Raw genomic sequence first — 19824 nt, 5'->3', positions numbered from 1 at the left:
TTCTTATAAAATCAGTTGGTGCACATACATACACATTTATGTTGACAAAAATCTGGGAGTACAATTACAAGGTCATAGAGTATGTACATGTTCATCTTTAGCAGATACTACCAAAAAGTTTTCTAATTTGCAGTATATAGAGTTCTCATTGTTCCACAGCTTCTCCCACTACTTAGCAATTTATTTCTTTTTCATCTTAGCCATTCTGGTGCTTGCGCAGTGAATCTTATTGTAGTTCTAATTTGTATTTCCCTGGTAACTAATAAAGTTGAGCACTTTTTCATTTGTTTATGGGCCAGTAACATATCATCTTTTGTGAAGAACCTGTTCTAGTCTTGCCTTTACTCTTTTGGACTTCTGCCTTTTTATTATTGTTTTTTTTAGGAGTTTCTCAATATGTTTTTTACTAAGTTCTTTTGGGTATTAGGTAAAAATAAAGATACATTGATAAATCAGAAGCTCTGAATGTTGATGTATTCCATTCTTTCTTTTTTGATTCATGCTTTTACATCCTATTTAAGACATCTTTACTTACCCCTACCTACATCATGATGATATTGTCCTATGTCATCTTCTAGAAGTGTTGTCATACTTTTTCATTAGGTCCACAGTCTACCTGAAATTGAATTTTGTGTATGGTATGGAGCAAGGGATAAGATTCATATTTTGTTCCCATGTGGCTATCCAATTGACCTAGTTCCTCTTATTAAACAAATTATACTTTCCCTACACCAGTAGCACTTTAATTGTAAATCATATGACTATATGTGGGTTTGTTTCTGGACTGTATTTCATTCAAATGGTGTTCTTAGTTATCTTTAAGCCCATTCCACGTTGCTTTATTTCTAAAGTGTTGTAATAGGATGTGCTAACTGGGAATGAAAAGTCCTCCACCTTTGTTCTTAAAGACTACTATTACTTAGGTTTTATTTATCTCAGTAAGGTTTTGAAGTTTTCTGTGTAGAGTTTTGCATATCTTTCAATACATTTCTTCCTTGGTATTGGATTTTTTAAAAAAATTACTGCCAGGATATAGAAATAGTTGATTTTTATATTTTGACCTTGTATCTAGTTGTATTGCTGTTTTGCTAAAGTCATTTATTAATTCTAAGTTATTTTTTAGGTTCTTTAAGATTTTCTTTCTGCATTGGCATGTTGCCTGAAATGTGAACAGTTTCATTTCCTTCTTTCCTATTCTGATACTTTTTTTTGATGCCTTAGTGCACCAGCTACAATTTGTGCAATGTTGAATAGAAATAACCTTGAAATTCCTATATTGTTTCAATTTATGGGGGAAGTATTTCACTATTTTAACATTAAGCAAGATGTTTGCTATAGTTTTGTTGTTGTTTTTTGTTTATATTTTTGGTAAAATATCCCTACTTGTCAGATTAAGGAAATTCCCTTTTATTTCTGGTTTACTAAAAGTTTTTATTCTTTTTTTTTTTTTTACAAAAATATCAAATTTATTTCTTGAGTTTCATTCTTTAATTAGAGTTAATGGCAATTATTTTGTAACTTAAAAAAACTCATAAAAGTGGGAAAAACATTAATAAGCTATTAAAGACTGACCATGAAAAAAATTCTTGGGCCACACATTTACCAGTCATATTTAACAGTAATTCCTATTGTATTACTTACTGAGGAATACTTTTTAGCTCTTTACATCTAAATGTAACATTCTCATTTTGACATAATTTATCTATTTTCAGCCCAACTGCTATATCCAACAAAACCTTTCGAAGCTTTTCTTTCCACTTATGAAATATGACATAACTATTCATCTTAAGAGTTCCTTAAAAGATACTTAGAAATTTTAATTTTCATATTAAAGTGATAAAGTACAGGACATCACTACCACAAGTTAAACAAAAAATGGAGTAAAAAAAACAAAAGTGGTATCTATGTATCAAGCAATTACTGATAAGAATTTTAACTATTTTACATACTTAGCGCAAGCAAATAAAAAGGTTCCAAGGTACTACAATGCTTGGCATTTGTGCTGCAAGCTTTAAATTATAATTTCATTCTCCACAAATCATCTGTAAGAAAATGGCTATGCCTGTAAATATAAAAATTGTTATATCCAGCAAGTGGTATTTTACTGGTCAAGATGAGAATGCTTTATAAAATTAGGTTTAAAAATGCAGAATGTCTGATAATTATACTATCAATATAAAGATTAAAAATCAGATAAACTATACAGAAGATAAATAAATGATTAACATTTTGCTCTGAGAAAATTAGAGATGGTTATATTCCAAGAAATAAGCAATAATGACAAAATATGTGCTTAAATATTTTGACTATTTTAAGCCCAAACATATTATTCATCTGAGGAGACAATTATGACTTCGCTTTTTTGTCCAGAATAGGACCCCAATTTAAGCTATTATTTGAATAGAGTTCATAATCTAAAGTCATTTTTTCTCCATAAAAATGATATTTTTATTCATTTTATAGATAGGCTACAAAATGTCAAATGACTAAGTCAGTTATAAAGATTTTATAGCATAATAAATGCTAATTTACCCAATAACTGTCACAGATACCAACATACTTCTATACAAGCCTAAAAGTCAGTACTGAAGTTATAACATGATTCTTCCATATGGTCAGACTATATAATACTCTCTAATACTGTCATAAAATCCAAAGAAGAAACCTTAGTGAGTCCTTCCAAAGCTGCAGAAATTTCCAAATGATTTTCCTCTGGTTTCAGAGCCTGTTTATTTTCTTCAATCCCTTTTTAGTCGTTTGGCTTTTGCAATATTTTCTTGACGTTTCTGCTTCTTCTTCTGCTCCTTTTCCCTGGCCTCAATCATCTTGGCCAATTTCCAGGACAGTACAGCACTTGCTAGGAACAATGGAGTAAGGGCCAAAATCACTGTCGTAAGGAAGCCATATGGGTCCTTTGCAGCCCATTCCACAACATACTCAGCCCAAGCCTTGATATCAAACATCTTTGTAGTGGTCTTAGGAAAACTTATGCTTGAGTTGTAATCTCTAACTTGTCCCTGGATTATTAGAGAGCCAATCACAATTTCAGATGACCTTTGGTTGTCTTCTTCTTTAATTCAATCATACACTTCTGAGAGAAGGTTTAAATTGGATATGCAAAAAGATCTCTCAAAAGATGTTACAATAGATCCATTCCTCGATCCTGAATTTTCTATACCTTCTTTCCCCTAGCCGGGCCGCCTTCACCCGGCCCCTCGGCCTGCACACGCGCGGCCCCCGGCACGCCGCGGGGCCGCCTTCACCCGGCCCCTCGGCCGGCACACACGCGGCCCCCCAAAGTTTTTATTCTTAACAGGAGTTGAATTATATTAAATGCTTTTTCTATAGCTGTTAAGAAGATAGATGGTTTTTCTGCTTTATATTGTTAATATGAGTGAATTACATCACTTGATTTTCTGATATTAAACCAAACTTTCTTCATTCCTGGAATAAACTCAACTTTTATATAATTTTTTATGTCTCTTTGGATTCATTTTGCTAGTGTTATGTTTAGGATATTTGAGTCTGTGTTCAAAATATAGATTGACCTATGGTTTTCCTTTCTTATTAAGTTCTCAGGTTTTGAAATCAAGATTATACTTGTTTTATAGAATGAGCTGGGAGTGTTCCTTTCTTGTATATTCTCTGGAAGAGTTTATTATATAGGAATGCTATTTCTTCCTTAAGTGTTTGGGAAAATTCTCTAATAAAGCTGTCTTGGTTTAGAGTTTTCTGTGTGGGTGGTTTTTAAGTTACGGATTTGATTCATTAATAGATACTGGACTACTCAGATTTTCACTTCATCTTGTGTCATTTTTTCCATGACATGTAAAGTTTCAAAAGTTTTAGGCCTACAGTAGGCATAATATCCTCTTTTATCCTTTTAATATTTGTGGAATCTTTTTTCCTTTCCTCTACTTACTTTTAGTTTAATTTGTCTCTTTTGTGAAAGTATCTATTCCTTTTGAGATGGATACTTAGATGATTCATTCTCAGCCTTTTCTTTTCTTAAATATACATTTAAGAATTAGTTTGCCTTTCAGCATAGCTTTAGCTATGGCCTTTATTTTTGGTATTTCACATTGTTGTCCAATTCAAAATACTTTCTTCTGAAGCAGTGGAGAAGGAAAAATGAGAAATAGGTGAATTCTGAACAAACTCTGAAATCTGTTCTGTATCTACTTGTTGAATTGTACTTTGAAAATCATTGCCTTTTCTTTGTATATGTTATATTTAACAATAAAAAAGCTTAAAAAATACTTTCTAATTTTCATTAGAAGTTCCTTTTCCACAATGTTATATAAAAAAATCTATTGTGTAAATTTCAGATTCTTGGTAGATTTTCCATTTGTCTCCTGTTTTTGATTTATAATTTAATTCCATTTCTTTTGCACTTGTGTTTGTTTACAATTTTATTGTCATAAAATATACAGACCATAAAATTTTCCATCTTACCCATTTTTAAATATACAATGCAGTGACATTAATTACATTCACAATTTTGTGCAACCATTGGCATTCTATATTTTCAAAATGTTTCTATCACGAAACTTGAGTGTGTGATTTTTATTTAGAAAACTTATTTTTTTAACTTAAGTCTATGTTTGAAAGTTTCATCTACACTGCAGTGTGTACATCTAATTTATTGTTTTTTCCACGATATTCTGTATGATTTCTGTCCTTTCAAGTTCACTGAGACTTGCTTTATAGCCTAATATTGCCATATAGACCTGAAAAGAACGCTCTTTCTGTGTTGTGTTTTGTGGTGTTCTGTATATGCCAGTTAAGTGACATTTGTTAATCTTTTGTTCCAATTTTCCTTATCTCCACTGATTTTATCAGCTTGTAATATCACTTATTGGGAGAGCCTTATCAAAATCTCAAGCTGTTGTTGTGAATTTGCCTGTTTCTCCATCCTGGAACGGGTGCCTTCTTAGAATGCCACCCCCCCTACCCCACAGACTTCAGAAGGACCATTACAATGGCACTCTCTGCCACATTCTTTCATGGCCTACGGAGGGTAGCCCCAGTTATGCTTTTGGGAGATGTTGGTATATACCTCACCTGTGTATTTTTCAACGCCATAATAGAAGTGTCATCTTAGACATAATTGATGTGTGTGTGTGTGTGTGTGTGTGTGTGTGTGTGTGTGTGTGTGTGTGTTTATGTTCAGGGGTGAGGGTAAAGATTGTCTGAGCAAGTCACACGTGGTAAATCTACATCAATATTCTTAGCTGCTTAGTCTAGGAAAAAATCCATTTCCTTGTCTTTTCAGGCTTCTGGAGACTGCCTACATTCCTTGGCTGGGGCCTCTTCCTCCATCTTCAAAGCCAGCAACATAGCATCTTCAGTCTCCCTCTCTTTCTGACTTCTACTTCCATCATCACATCTCCTTCTCTGCCTCTGACCTTCCTACCTCCCTCTTTGCCCTCACATCACTCTTGTGTTGACATTAGGCTTACCCAGATAATGCAAGATAATCTCCTTGTCTCAAGATCCTTAACTATTTAATCACATCTTCAGTGTCCCTTTTGCCAAGTAATGCAACTTATTCACAGATTTGGGGGATTAAAAGGTAGACATACTGGGGGTGGAGGCCATTGTTCTGTCTATTGCAGTCATATTTCAGTTGTAGACACACTAATCCACTAAAGCTAAGACAAGCAGAGGGATTATTATAGGATACTTTTTGGTTTATTGAGTCACTGGCATGTCTGGAAAAGAAGGTTCCCAGAGCTAACCTTTGAACCTGGCTTGACCAAATAGTTGCTTCAGGGTTCAGCCTGACAATGGAGCTCTGCCACAGCTTCCAGAAGAACTTCCACCACTGTGCTCCTTGAAGACACTTCTGCCTTCAGTGAGAATTCATCTGCTTGGTGCAGCTAGGTCATGTGCAGATATGCCAGCATCAAGGGAGTCTGAGAAATATACTTTAAAAACATGTATCGATGTCTAGTTTCCAACTCTGTGTCAGGGTAGGCAGGGTTGAAATGGTGTTAAGTGAGGTGGTCATAAAAATATGCAGCATATTGTGTAATCAGGCAAGAAAACCTTGCCTGATAGATATTTGAGCAGATTTGAGCAGATACCTTGAAGGAAATGAAAGCACAAGCCAAAAGAAATTCTCAGAGGAGAACATTCTAAGCAGAGGGGATCAGCAGTTATAAAGGGAAAAAAGGAGATGCCGTTAGTAAATTGCCTTTTGCACTGGATAATCAAATAGGCATGGTAAGCTGGAATTTTCATGAGACTCGTTATCTTCCTCCCAGAAAAAAAAGGGAAATAATGTATTTCCTTTCTAAAAGGATTACTGTATTTCATCAAATTTAAGGTGCCATCAATTTTAAGACATTGCTTTAGGAACAAATTAGAAAGACAAACAGTCAATTAAACCATAGGTTGCTCTTGGTTGTAAGATATATCCTGATTTTAAAGATGTTAAAATGTGAAAAAAAAAAATAGATGCCTTAGAGTCAATTAAATGGTCAAAATGAATAGATAAGATGAATATGTGTGTGTTTTCTTTCATTTGACTGTTATAGTTTTTGATTTCAGAACTGTGGAAGATTTGAAAAATAATGAAAGCCAATGGAAAGATTCCCCACTGGCAACTAGACACCGTGAAATGCTGAAACGCTGCAAAACTCAGCTTAAGGTTTGTATAGTTAATTGGAGTAATTACAGATCAGCCTCATAATACTAATTTTCCCACCAGAATATGTGCCTTGAATGAATGATTCATTATCCTTATGTTTTATTATTCTTTTTCCCCCAAGACAAAAATAGTACATTGTAAAATTTATTGATACCTTCCTTATATCTATTTATGGTTATTTAAATCTCAGAATAGAATATGCATATGTAATGGTTTTAACTGCCAATGATAACATGAACTCTTAATGAGTTTTCTTGTCTTCAATTTAATTTCACTTCCCTCTCCCTATCTTTGGGCAACATCCACTCCGCTGTCAATACACACACATATTCACACACACTGCAATAAATCCAGCCATACATTTTCATGATATTAGACAAAATGGATTTGTGGTAGTGGGAAGGTCTTCTTCCTTTGTCCCTCATTCTTCGTTTTTAATAGAAAACAATCCACTGTACAGAACCTAACTAGATGTGAAGATTTCTATTTGTGAGACATTATAGCTGAAAACAAATACTGGTTCAATTGTGCAAGGAAAGAATAAATAATACATTTATGCATTTTTCTTATGTTACTTTTTAAATTGTAAAAGGTGAATGTTCACTGTTTGTGCTTTCTGTCTATAGTAGAATGAAATATGAACATTTTACTTGATATTGCATACTGGTAGAAGTGAAAATTTCAGTTTTATTTACTAGTAGACTAGACTACTGTCTATCCATCTATGTATCTCTGAACACTTGAGTGTAGATTGTATATGTCATGCTGCTTGAACACTTAAATACTGCCATGTACACTTCCTAAGAACAGGAATGTTCACTTATGTGACCACCTTAAATGCAGTTATCAAGTTGAAGAAATTCAACGTTATACAAAGCTCAAAATCTATATTTCAGTTTTTCACATGTCCCAATAATATTCTGCTGATCCTTCCCTCCTCCCTTATTAGATCCCATCCAGGATTGTGTATTGCCTTTAATTGTCATTGTCTCTTTGGCCCCTCTTTTTTTCTTTTAATTGTGGCAATACCTATACGATATAAACTTTCCCATCTCAGCCACTCCTGGCATAACATTCATTGGGATTAATCATGTTGTGGCGCCCTCACCACCTTCCATTACTAAAACTTTCCCACCTCCCAAAAGAAGCTCTACACCCTTTATGTATTAACTCCCCCATTCCCCCTGTCCCTACCCCTGGCAACTGATGCTCTTCTTTCTGTCTCTGTGAGTTTGCCTACTCTCTCATATTTTCTCTGTGGTTTTGGGGGCTGAAATTTAATATCTTTTGTTTGCTTTAATGCCAACTTAACTTCAATAGTTTACACAAACTATGGTCCTACACTGTTCCATCCCCCACCTTTATGTCATTCTTGCCACAAATAACATATTTGTACATTATGAGCCCAGAACCACTGATTGCTCATTATGTTTTATACATTTGCCTTTTAGGAAGTAAAATGTGGAATTGTAGACCAAAAATACAGTAGTGCTGGCTTTCACATTTACCCATGTCCTCACCTTTACTGGAAATCTCTGTTTCTTCATGTGGCTTTAATCTATTGTCTATTGTCTTTCGCTTCAACCTTCAGAATTCCCTTTGGCATTTCTTGGAGAGCTGGTCTAATGGTGACAGACTCTGTCAGCTTTTGTTTTTCTGGGAATGTCTTAATATCTTCTCATTTTTGAAAGACAGTTTTGCTGAATATAGTATGCTTGATTGTCAGTTTTTGATTTTCAGTACTTTAAATATGTCATCCCACTGCCTTCCTGCCTTCATGGTTTCTGATGATTAATAGGCATTTAATCTTATTGAGGCCCTCGTATATGACATGTTGGTTCTTTCTTGAGGTTTTCAGAACTCTCTATCTTTAGCATGCAACAATTTGATTATAATATGTCTTGGTATGGGTCTATTTGGGTTTAATCCTTTTTGGAATTCTTTGCATGTCTTGGATGTGTATATGCATCTTTCATTAAATTTGGAAAGTTTTCTGCCATTATTCTTTGAATATTCTCTCTGCCTCTTTCTCTTTTTCTTCTCCTTCTGTGATTCCCATAATGTGTATATTGGTGCATTTGATAGTTTCCCGCGGGTTCCTCAGGCTCTGTTCACTTTTCTTCATTTTTTTTTCTTTCTGGTCCTCAGATTGGATGATATCAGTGATCCGTCTTTAAATTGACTGATTCTTTCTTCTGCCGGCTCTAGTCTGCTATTAAACCCCTCTAGGGAATTTTTAATTTCTGTTACTGTGGTATTCAGCTCTGTTTGGTTTCTTTTTCATAATTTCTGTCTCATTGTGGATAGTCTCCTTATGTTCTCTTTTATTTTATTTTTCTGATTTCCTTTCTTTTTTTTTAAATTAGAGGAGTTATAGGTTTATAGAAAAATAATACAGAAAATATTAATTTTCCCTAATATTAACACCTTGCATTAGTGTGGTACTTTTTTTAAAATTGTGAGAGAATATTATTATAATTGTACTGGTAACTACAGTCTGGTTTACGTTAGGGTTCCCTTTGTGTTATATAGTCATATCTTTTTTTTGTTGTTGCTATTGTTGTTGTTTTTTTTTGTGGGGGGGAAGCACATGGGCTGGGAATTAAACCCAGACCTCCCACATGGCAGACAAGAATTCTACCACTGACTACACTTGCACCCTCCCACATGGTTATTTTTTTAATTTTTTTATTTTAGTAACATATATACAACCTGAAATTTCACCTTTTAATCACATTCAGTATATAATTCATTACTGTTAATTACATGACAGTCTTGTACTACTGTTACCACCATCCATTACCAAAACTTTTCCACCACCCCAAATCCTTTAGTTCTCTGTCCATGTTTCCTTTTAGCTCTTTGAATATATGTAGGACTGTTTTTTAAAGGTTTCTGTCTATTCTGTCCCAGATCTGGTCCTCCTCATTAATGGTTTCTAATGCTTTAGTTTTCTCCTTTGCCTGTGCCATCACTACCTGTTTCTTCATATATTTTGTAGTCATTTATTGAAACTTGGAAATTTTGATACTTTACTATGTTATTGCTACAAGTTAGACACTGAAGCATTTGTTCTTAAGCTTGTATCCAGCTAGCATTGAGACAGAGCTTTCCTGGAATGCCAGGAGCTAGCAAAAAAAAATGAGAAAAAAGATCTTTCCCAGTCTTTGCAGATTGACCTGTACAAGTGTTCTCCTTGAGAGCTTATCCATACAATGAGTGTAGAAAATTACTCGAGACTAAACTGTAGGGGCCCCCTAGTCCATTCTGAGCATGCCCCTTGTTTTGGGCAAGCACATGTAGTCCCATGGTAGCAGTTTCCTTTTGGTCCTGAGTTCCAATTGTATATCTTATAGGCAGCAATCCCTACCCCAGGCAGACACTTACATGTCCTCCCACAACATTGTATAGAAGATGAAAACTGCCATCTATACACAGGGTAAGTTCTGGGACAGTGAGTCTCTCAGGTCACCACAAGACAGATTGGACCAGATACACATGCTCCCAGTATGTGTATAAAGGTTACTCTGCTCCCTCTGGAACCAGGACCAGGGATCTGCAGTGGGAGCACAGGCCGGCTCTGCATTGAGCCAGTAAGGGATGCAGGAGGAGCCAGCCTGGGTGCCAAGAGCTCCTACCCAGGTGGCCTTTTTCTTTATTTGGTACTGTAACTGTAGTACTTTCAACTGATTTCTGGAGCTTTGAGAAATGTTTCTGACTGTTCTAGTTGTTCAAAGTTTCTTTGGGGGTACAGATCCCTGAAACATCTTACTCCACCATCTTGATTGAGAAAGGCAAATAGATTTGATCCTTAGCTCTGAAAATCCCCCAAAATATGTAACATTCATTTAGGCTGTAAGTAGTCATAATTACTTGTTTGTAGTTTTACATGAACATCTGAATCTCCAGGTATTTTCAGCTAGATATGATATGTTTTGCCAAATAGCTCTATACTGATGTTAAAAATAAATGTTGAAAAAATAAATAAATAAATAAATGTTGAAGGTACATATTACCCCCATTTTACAGATGAGAAACTGAGATAGAGAAATGAATTGGCTCAGTCACACAGCTGTAACGCAGCCAGTGCTCCTGACCGCTGCCTGAGTCTTTCTTGCCATATGATGGTGCCTTGGGCACCATGTTCTTACCTCTCTGTTTTTTGGCCTCGAACACATTTTCTCTCATGTAATATGAGGATTTTCAAAATGCCCTTCTTTGTTCCTCAGAGGTTTGGGAACTCAAGTGTGATTTGGGACTTAAATGTGGAAAACACATACATGTTAAAGCACTGTTTGTTATTGCTCTTATGTTCGTAACATAGGGATTACGGTGATTGTTTAGCAAGGAACACTCTTGATAGAAGGGAAAGGAAGAAAACAGCTCTTTGCCAGATGCCTGTAGTGTGCCTGGCAGTCTGTTAGCCCTTAGCTATATGAGGTTTTTTAATTCTCACAACGGTATTTGGAGGTAGGTGTTATCCTCTCGGTAGATAAGCATTTTGTCCAATGGCAGCTCATAAGTGGTAAAGTTGGAGTTCAGACTCACATGTGTCTGGCTTCTTCCCACTAACAGTCCCTGACTGACAGAAGCCCCTTTCCCAAACCCCTCCCCTAATCAAGATATTTAAATATAATAATCATAACTAATCATTTGTGCACGGACTTTGTGCTAGGCTTTGCTTCTATTCAGTGGTTTGTGGGGCATGCTTTTTATTTTCTCAGTAAAAAAATCTTGAGCCTTGACCTCTTTCCCATAGCTCGTTAGGGACAAAGCTCTAGAAGTTCTAGAAACTAGATTTCCCCATCTCCTGGCCCCCTTCCCTGCCCAGGCATACAGCAGGTACTTAGGTGCTAACCAATATGGGTGGGCATACCTCCTTCTCCAGAAACTGGTGCGTTGCAAGGCCTGTGCTGACGCTGGTTTACTTGACGAGAGCTTCCTGAGAAGATGTCTGAATTTTTATGGCCTTCTCATTCAGCTGCTGCTCCGCATCCTGGACCCCGCCTACCCCGAGTGAGTGTGCTCCTCCCTCCTTACCTGGATTTCTGGATTGCTGGGCTGTGTTGTCTTTGTTGTTCTTCAGAGTCAAAAACTAAAACCCAGGCTCTTCATTTACCGAGAATTCACCTCTCACTTTCCAGATTATATTTATATAGACTGTGGGATTGGTCATGGTAATAAGTGCTTTCCCTGAAATTAGTTACAGTAATAAATGAACATCAGCACTGTTATTTCCATTTTGACATAATATGATTAAAAAACTGCCTATAAAATCTTTGGTTGATAGAAACAGGAGTATGGAGAGAACATTGTCTGTCTGCTGTAATCAGTTGGACATGTCCTTTAGGCAGTCATTTTTATTATGAAGTTTCTGGGTCACCAATGTTGATGAGATTGGCCCAGGCCCTCTGCAGGTGTGGAAAATGTTATTTAAAATACGTGTGAAGCTCTGTTGTGTCAAACAGTTTGTTTCACAATGAGATCAGATACGACCCTTTAATTTCCTTCCACTTCTTTTTATTGCATTAACCTGAACAGGAAAAGTATTTCACACACACCCTAGCATGTGCACTATCTTCATTGTTCCCTGTTCATTTTTGTTAGTGGTTTCTTCGCCTGTGTAATTTTATATAGTTGTGAGAGTTTTCCCCAAATGAAATACTAAATAACAGCAGTAAAATGTCCCTTATAGTTTGATGTGCCATGACTGTATTTTGTAAATTGTGCCTTTTTTTCTCTTTGACAGTATAACACTGCCTTTAAATTCAGATGTCCCCAAGGTATTTGCAGCGTTGCCTGAGTTTTATGTAGAAGATGTTGCTGAGTTTTTATTTTTTATTGTACAGTAAGTGCTTTTAATATATTGCATAGTTGTCAAATTTTTAATATAATGTGTACATGATATTATGAACTATATTTCAAGCCTCTATTTTAAGCCTAAAAGTTTATATAACTGCTTTAACTGACTACTGCTTCCACACTGGAAAAATAAATCCAGCTATGGCACCAAGCCAATCCTAATAATATCTCTAAGACAGAAGTAGAATTAACAACACTGATAATAGTGCATTCTGTGAAAACTGAATTGAATTGCTAATAGTTTGAGTATGTGTTTCTGATAACAGAAAGAGCAGATAGTTTATAAATATTTAAGTAAATAACCAAAAGCCAGAAATACCCATATCTATATTTTTACCAGTGTTTTTCTCAATTCCACAATTGTAGAAAGCTTATAAAGATTTGGTTTGAGTTTTAAAATTGATATTTTGAGATGATTGCTTTATTAGAACAATTAACTCCAACACATTTTTAAAATTAGATATCTTTTGATACTAAAGGTCTTTAGTGACATTATCTGATTTTATCATCACTTGATTTAATATTTAAGATATTAAATAATTTAACATGCTACAGCCATTCTAAGTGTGGGATTGTACATCTGTCACTCATAAAGTAAATAATCATGTTAAATTTAACAAGTCTTACAGGGGGTTCAGTATCTTCACCCCTAAACCTATCTTTGTCTCCCCTTCCCCACTTAATGCCATCAGTGTTTGTCTAAGTTGAGTCTCTCAGAGATTTCTTTTCTTACTCTTCTTGCCTCCATTCAGATACTCTCCTCAGGTGCTTTATGAGCCCTGTACTCAGGATATTGTGATGTTCCTTGTTGTCATGTTGTGCAACCAGAACTACATCCGAAATCCGTATCTGGTGGCTAAGCTGGTTGAAGTTATGTTTATGACCAATCCTGCTGTTCAGCCACGAACTCAAAAGTTTTTTGAGATGATTGAGAATCATCCTCTCTCCACTAAGTTGCTGGTACCTTCCCTGATGAAGTTTTATACAGGTATGTTGCTGTCTGTACAATGTGGCACTTGACAAAGTCAAGGAAGGTGGTTGAAAGCCATTGGACAAAGCCATTCTTAACCTGTTACCTAATATCCTGGTATCCACTTAAAGTTTAACTTCTAGCCCACTGCCTTTGTATGTACTGAGTGCACAGGTGGTTCAGTGGTACAGTGGTAGAATGCTTGCCTGGCATGCGGGAGACCTGGGTTTGTTTCCCGGACCATGCTCCCAAAAAAAACACGTTACTATTGGCTATTTTTCCTCTGCATAGTGGAACTATCACATTGCTTGTTCTACCTATTACTCTCTTAGGTTTCAAAAGTGTCCATTGGAAGTCATATGGTTAGCATTGAGAGCCAACTAATATATGCAGCGCAAGTAGCTGTTTTTAGCTGAGTGAAGTTACCTGGTTCATTTTAGTTTTGAACCACATTGGTTCTGTAACGCTACCATGGCACAGAGATTCCAGCACGTGAGTAAAACAGTTCTCTTGTTAAAAGATGCTTACTCCTGGACCCCACTCAATCAGGATCCATCTCTGAGAGACTCTGGGACTCATTCACTCTTTCAACTCTTTAAATATATATATATATATATATTTTTTTTTTTTTTTAATTTTTTATTTTTAGCATGGGCAGGCACTAGGAATCAAACCCGGGTCTCCAGCATGGCAGGCAAGAATTCTGCCAGCTGAGCCACGGTGGCCTGCTGTCAACATGTATTTTTGAGCACCTGCTGGTGTGCCAGGCACTGTTCTAGGTGCCAGTTATACTGGAGAACAAGAGTGAGAATGTCAGACACTCTGCAAGGAGGTCCTCTTCTTATGTTTGAATTATGTTCAAAAATTTGATTTTTACCTTGCTTTTGAACTGCAGATATGTTTTCACAAAACTGATTGCATTTGGGAATTGTTAACCCATCCTCTAGCGAAGGCTCAGGATTGTACTCATGGAACATTTTCCTACCAATTTGTGTGTTTTTTTCTGCAAGGGAAAGAAATTTGTCTTGTCCGTGTTTTTATCTCCTGGTGAACCTAACACCTTCTGGGCACTCAGTAAGTGCCTGTGCACTTTAGTAGAACACAGCCACCACATATTACCAGTGCTCTTTTAAGGAACCCTGGGCTCCCTGGAGCAGTCCTTTGCTGTTCACAGTAGCTTCAGTTGTTTTGAGGATTCCTTTGTGTTCACCTAGTCATTCAAACCTGTCCACCTCTCTTCTTTCTTTCAGAGAGTTCCAATCAGTTGTCTTCCGCTTTGCCCTTTGTTGCTATTGTTTTATAGCCTCTAATAAGAGTTTCTGTCCTTCCTCAGCTTCCCTTTATCTCTGAAGCCTAAAGCAATTGCACAACCCTTTGAGGTTTTGTTAGTCTTTGCTTTGGCAACATCAGAGAATGCTTCTTGGTGAAGGGCCCCTTCTTAGCTCCCTGCCCTAGTAGGGGAGGGACCAGAGACCACACAGGTACAAACGGTGCATTCCTCGTGTACAGGACAGACCTATCATGGTACCTGACACATGTATTAGGCTTAGTTGGAATGAAGGTAATTCTGCATTTCTTGAAACAAGATACTGTTTTTCCCCTATCACATTTATTTTTTAAGCTGAAAATAGCCAGTGCTTACATGGTTGTAGAGAATTAAATTAAACTACAAGAGCCTATTTAATGTATCATACAGCTGGGGTACAGAATTAGTGCTGCAAAACTGTCATGAGAATGTAAATTTATAAAGACTTTCTGGAAGGCAGCCCCCATCAAAAGCCTTAAAAATGTTTATATACTTTATATCAGTTAAGGTCCATTCAGAAAACAGAACAGTTGTTTTAATAAAGAGAATTTAATATAGGGAATAATTAGATCAGGGAAAAGAGAGAGAGGAGAAGGTAGGGAAAATGGGGAAAGGAGCCCTCTGACATTTCCATCCAGGCCAGGCCATTGCCTCCTGTGAACCTATACGATCTTGTTTGTATTTAAAGTTTCATAATAGGTATTGGAAAACCGAAAAGGCAAACAAGGAACATTGGGTTCCTGTAGCCACAGGAAGCAACCATCATCTGTTCCCAGGGCTGGGGAAATCAAAGGGAAGAGCCTGGGGTTCTTAAAACCCAGCAGATCAAATGAAGGTGTTGCAGAGCTGGGACCCACAGACCTCTGAGGAAGGCCGCTGGTCGGCTGGTGCTCTGAGAATCGGCAATGTTCCTGGTTCTGGGAGGATGCAACAAAGCTGGGTGCTGGAACCAGCCACCGCTGTCGGGATGAAGAGCCACCGCTGACCTGATGGACCGAGTTCCTTCTCTCTCCTCCAGTGTTCCAGTTCCCCTGCAGTGCCCCCTATTGGCAGAACCTGACAGAGGGCCACCTGGCAAAGGAAAAAGGTGGTTTGCAGAGGTCCAGCCCTTGTATCACAAAGCAGAGTATTATAAATGGCAGGTTTGGAGCTGAGAGAAAAGCTAGATAACCAGCATACTCTCTAACTTATAAATTTAATTTCTAGGGAAATAATTTCTTTCCCTAGTAGTTTATTCTGGGGAAATATTTATAAATGTAGTAAATGGTTATAATGATATTTACTATAATATGGTGTAGTGAAAATATTAAAAACCTAAATTTCTGCCAGTTGTGTATAAGTTAAGGACATAACAGTTAATCCATACAGTGGACAAATATGAACCATGGAAAATAGTGTCATGAAGGTGGTTAACTAATAAAAAATAAGGAAAATGCCAAGTAATGAAATAACATAAGAAGTATAACCACATTTTTGGAACATATATATGATAGAAGAAAGTATGGAAAGGGTATAGACCAACAATATTAACAGTGAGTTGGTTATTTTTGAATGATAGACTTATGGATAGTTTTCTATTTTTTTAAACTTATTTGAACATCTTAATGTTTTTTTCAATAAACATGTATTAGTTGTATTAAAAACAAAGCAAAGGGTGGGCCATGGAGGCTCACCAGACAGAGTTCTCGCCTGCTATGCTGGAAACCCAGGTTTGATTCCTGGTGCCTGCCCATGGAAAAAAAAAACAAAAAAAGCAAAAATTAAATGCATTTTGCACTCAGTGCTCTGGGCCTGGTCATTTTGGCTTGGGAGTAAAGCGTGTGTGTGTGTGTGTGTGTGTGTGTGTGTGTGTGTGTGTGTGTGTGTGTGTGTGTGTGTGTGTGTGTGTGTGTGTGTGTGTGTGTGTGTGTGTGTGTGTGTGTGTGTGTGTGTGTGTGTGTGTGTGTTGCCTGTGAGAACAGCGCTGGGCCTGATGGAACCTCACAGGGTAACGTTCTAGGAGCTGGTGGGTAAGTGTTCTCCTTTCCCCTTTGCCGTGGAACAGTGTGACCCTCTGGCCCTGGACCACCTCTGTCGTTGCATGATACCTGTACTAATATTAGCACCCTCATATTGAATACATTCATATCCCTTCCTTTAATCCTCACAGCAGTCCTAAAGTTAGGTGCCATTAATCTGTCCATTTTACATATGACGAAGCTGAAGCTTAGAAAGGTCAGACAGCTTGCCAGAGTTCAACAGCTGGTAAGCGGCTGAGCCAGCGCTCTCAGCAGTAGGACTTTGGTACAGTGCTCCTCCCTGCTGTGCTGTTCTTCCATAGTTACCAAGGAGCTGGCAAATGGAGAGCCTGGTCTGGGTGTCCTCGTGGAAAAGGGAAGCTGACCAGACAATTCCTAAGGCCCTTGGAAGAACTAATGGGGACCAGGAATTCGCCAGGACTAGTGAAAAGGATTCCTGCAGTGGGGGCATCACAGACATTCACGTGCCCATGAACCCATATTAAGTCTGTTGATCTCGGGCCTGACTCCGGTACATGCCTGACTCTTGGAGCTATAGGCTTGTGAATTGTCTTCCCCATGTACAAGATGGATGTGTGAAGTAAGGTCCTCCTTTACCCCAGAGATGGTGTGCTAGCTTGCTCAAAAAAATAGTAATATTTTTAATATCACAGCAGTCAGTTCCATGAGAGTCAACTCCTGGTGCTTGGTGCTGCTTAGAACCTGAAAGAATGCTGATAACCAAGACATATTTTGCAGAACTCTTCTCTGCACCAAAATCAATCCAGATCTGGAAGGCCAGTGACAACCAAAATAAATTCAAACACTAATCCAGCAGATATTTATGAAGCTCCTACTGGGTATCAGCACTGTTATCCATGCTTGGGCACAGTAGCAAAAAGTTGTCAGAATCTCTGCCTTTGGGGATCAGATGTTGTAATTTGAAGAGAGACACTGAACAAATAAGGCACTGCCACATATTGTGTGTGGGCAGAGAGCACATGATGCTTTACACAGGGTATCCAGGGAGGGTCTTTGAAGAGATGGCTTTTTGAATGACATCGTAAATGAGGCCAAAGAATGGACGGACCATCAGAAGATGTTGTGTCGCAGACAGTGTCTAAAGCCTTGGGGTGTAGACGAGCTGAGTGGGTCAAGGCACAGCGAGAGAAACCCCACGGCTGGCATGCAGTGAGCCCCTGGGTCCAAGCCGGTGAGGTCAGCAGGGGGGCCAGTTCATGTGAGGTCTTATAGAATGAGGACTTGGGAATTCAACTTGGGCTGGTCCAGTTTCAAGATAATGTTGGAAGAAAAGAAATTGTGAGAGATATATATTGATGAATAATAAGTTGACAGCATTTTCTTAGCCTCTGGCATGTTTAGGACTCTGTACGAAGTCCTCTTGGCAGTGTTAGGTATATTAGGCACTGTGTCTTGGAGGTTCCACCTAAATCAGCCCTCCACACCTTACACTTTTTTTTAATTAATTAAAAAAAAAAGAAATTAACACAACATTTAGAAATCATTCTATTCTACATATGCAATCAGTAATTCTTAATATCATCAACACACCTTACACTTTTATACAGTTAATAAAATGGCACTTAGTTCATCTTAAAAGAGGATTGACTTAATATAAATAAGTACTTCACATCTTTGTGTGATAGGTATTATGTTATTTTTTCTTTTTAAATAACTTTTTAATCACAAAAAATGGTGTTCACTATTTAAAAAATTGGAAAATAAATACTGAGAAAAAATTAGTGATAATCTTTGCACTTGGGGAAACTCTCTGTTAACATTTTACTCTATATCTTTCCTATTTATATGAATAATTGGACCCAAGCTGTGTATTCTGTTTTGTAACCTATGGTTTTCACTTAATATATCTTGAATATTTTTTCATGCTTTCTGTTGGGCATTTGGATTATTTGTATTTTTACTTCATATGTGTAGTGCTTTAGTGAGTATCCTTGGAGATCAGTCTTTTAACATGCTCATGTGTTTTGAGGATATGTGTAGGTCAGAAGGATGAGCGTATTTATGGTTTGTGATACATTTTGCCAAATGGCCTTTAGAGAGAATACATCACCATTCATCCTTGTCAGCATTTGTTAGTGTGCCTGTTTCTCCACATCCTCACCTAAACTCAGTGTTGTCATTTTTGTAATATCTGCCAATTTGATAGGTGAAAACTGGTATCTTATTTTAATTTACTTTGTAACCTTTTTCTTCAGCCTGTTGTCTTTACCTAACAGTTTTTTCTCTAATTCAGATTTGTTGTGAATTCAGGAATTTCTCATGAAATTTCAGCCATTTATCATTTGGATAATCATCTGGGATCTTTGCTCCATTTTAATAGGTAGAGGAACCTTGATAATTAGTAAAGCTGGGTGTTGAGTACATGGGGAATCTCTATGCTTTTCGTTTTTCTTTATTTCAGTACATATTTGGAAATGTCTGTTATTAAAAAAGAAAGTACTTTTATGAGGTGCATGGCCCTTAATAAAATTTAGCCCTTTTTTTTTTTCATTCAGGGATGCTCATTTGAAGCGCTGTAGAATTTCTATGAACTATTAACTTAAAAGCCGGGTGGCAAATCGTGTCCAGGATGTCAAGCTGGAGGTGCCCGATGTTATGTCTAATGCTACCTTGGGTGGGATAGAGAGTAGGGGGCAATAATCGGGGATGGCAGGAGAAGGACAAGGTGACAGATCACTTATAAATGGCATTGAAACCTAGATTCCAAAAGGGTGAACGAGTGCTGTGCTTTCGTTTACTTTATGAAGCAAAGTATATAAAAGACAAATGTGAAAATGCTTTATATATTCCAGTGATTAGAATAAAAACTGGGGTGAATGGGTTCCAGAAAGCAGACTACTTAAAAAATGTGGACACCATCTTCAGAAGCAGAGAGAACTTCAAAAAGCCAATCAGGAGCAATATGCAGAGGGAAAGATGAAAGGGGCTTCCCTAGAAAGCATGATGTCTGGTTTGCAACAGAAAAATGTTGAAATGGAAACAAAAAAGAAAC

At 37.2% G+C, this 19824-nt stretch overlaps 2 protein-coding genes across 6 annotated transcripts in view; one reads left to right on the top strand and one right to left on the bottom strand.

Moving 5' to 3' along the window:
- The window catches only part of UBE4B (ubiquitination factor E4B), a 188161-nt gene that overhangs the window by 131429 nt on the left and 36908 nt on the right, over positions 1-19824 (top strand). For all 5 annotated transcript variants that reach the window (XM_077151361.1, XM_077151362.1, XM_077151364.1 and 2 more), the window contains 4 exons: positions 6556-6655; positions 11544-11671; positions 12405-12503; positions 13270-13505. In XM_077151361.1, coding sequence (XP_077007476.1) covers positions 6556-6655; positions 11544-11671; positions 12405-12503; positions 13270-13505 — 563 coding nt within the window. The remainder of the gene's footprint in view (positions 1-6555; positions 6656-11543; positions 11672-12404; positions 12504-13269; positions 13506-19824) is intronic.
- On the bottom strand, positions 2359-3238 carry LOC143674942 (small integral membrane protein 15). The gene has a single exon (XM_077151368.1). It carries the CDS (start codon positions 2961-2963, stop codon positions 2739-2741), a length of 225 nt encoding a protein of 74 aa, XP_077007483.1. The 5' UTR covers positions 2964-3238; the 3' UTR covers positions 2359-2738.

This window comes from Tamandua tetradactyla, chromosome 2, assembly GCF_023851605.1.
Source record: "Tamandua tetradactyla isolate mTamTet1 chromosome 2, mTamTet1.pri, whole genome shotgun sequence".
Taxonomy (NCBI): Eukaryota; Metazoa; Chordata; class Mammalia; order Pilosa; family Myrmecophagidae; genus Tamandua; species Tamandua tetradactyla.
This window is presented reverse-complemented; position numbering and strand designations above follow the sequence as displayed.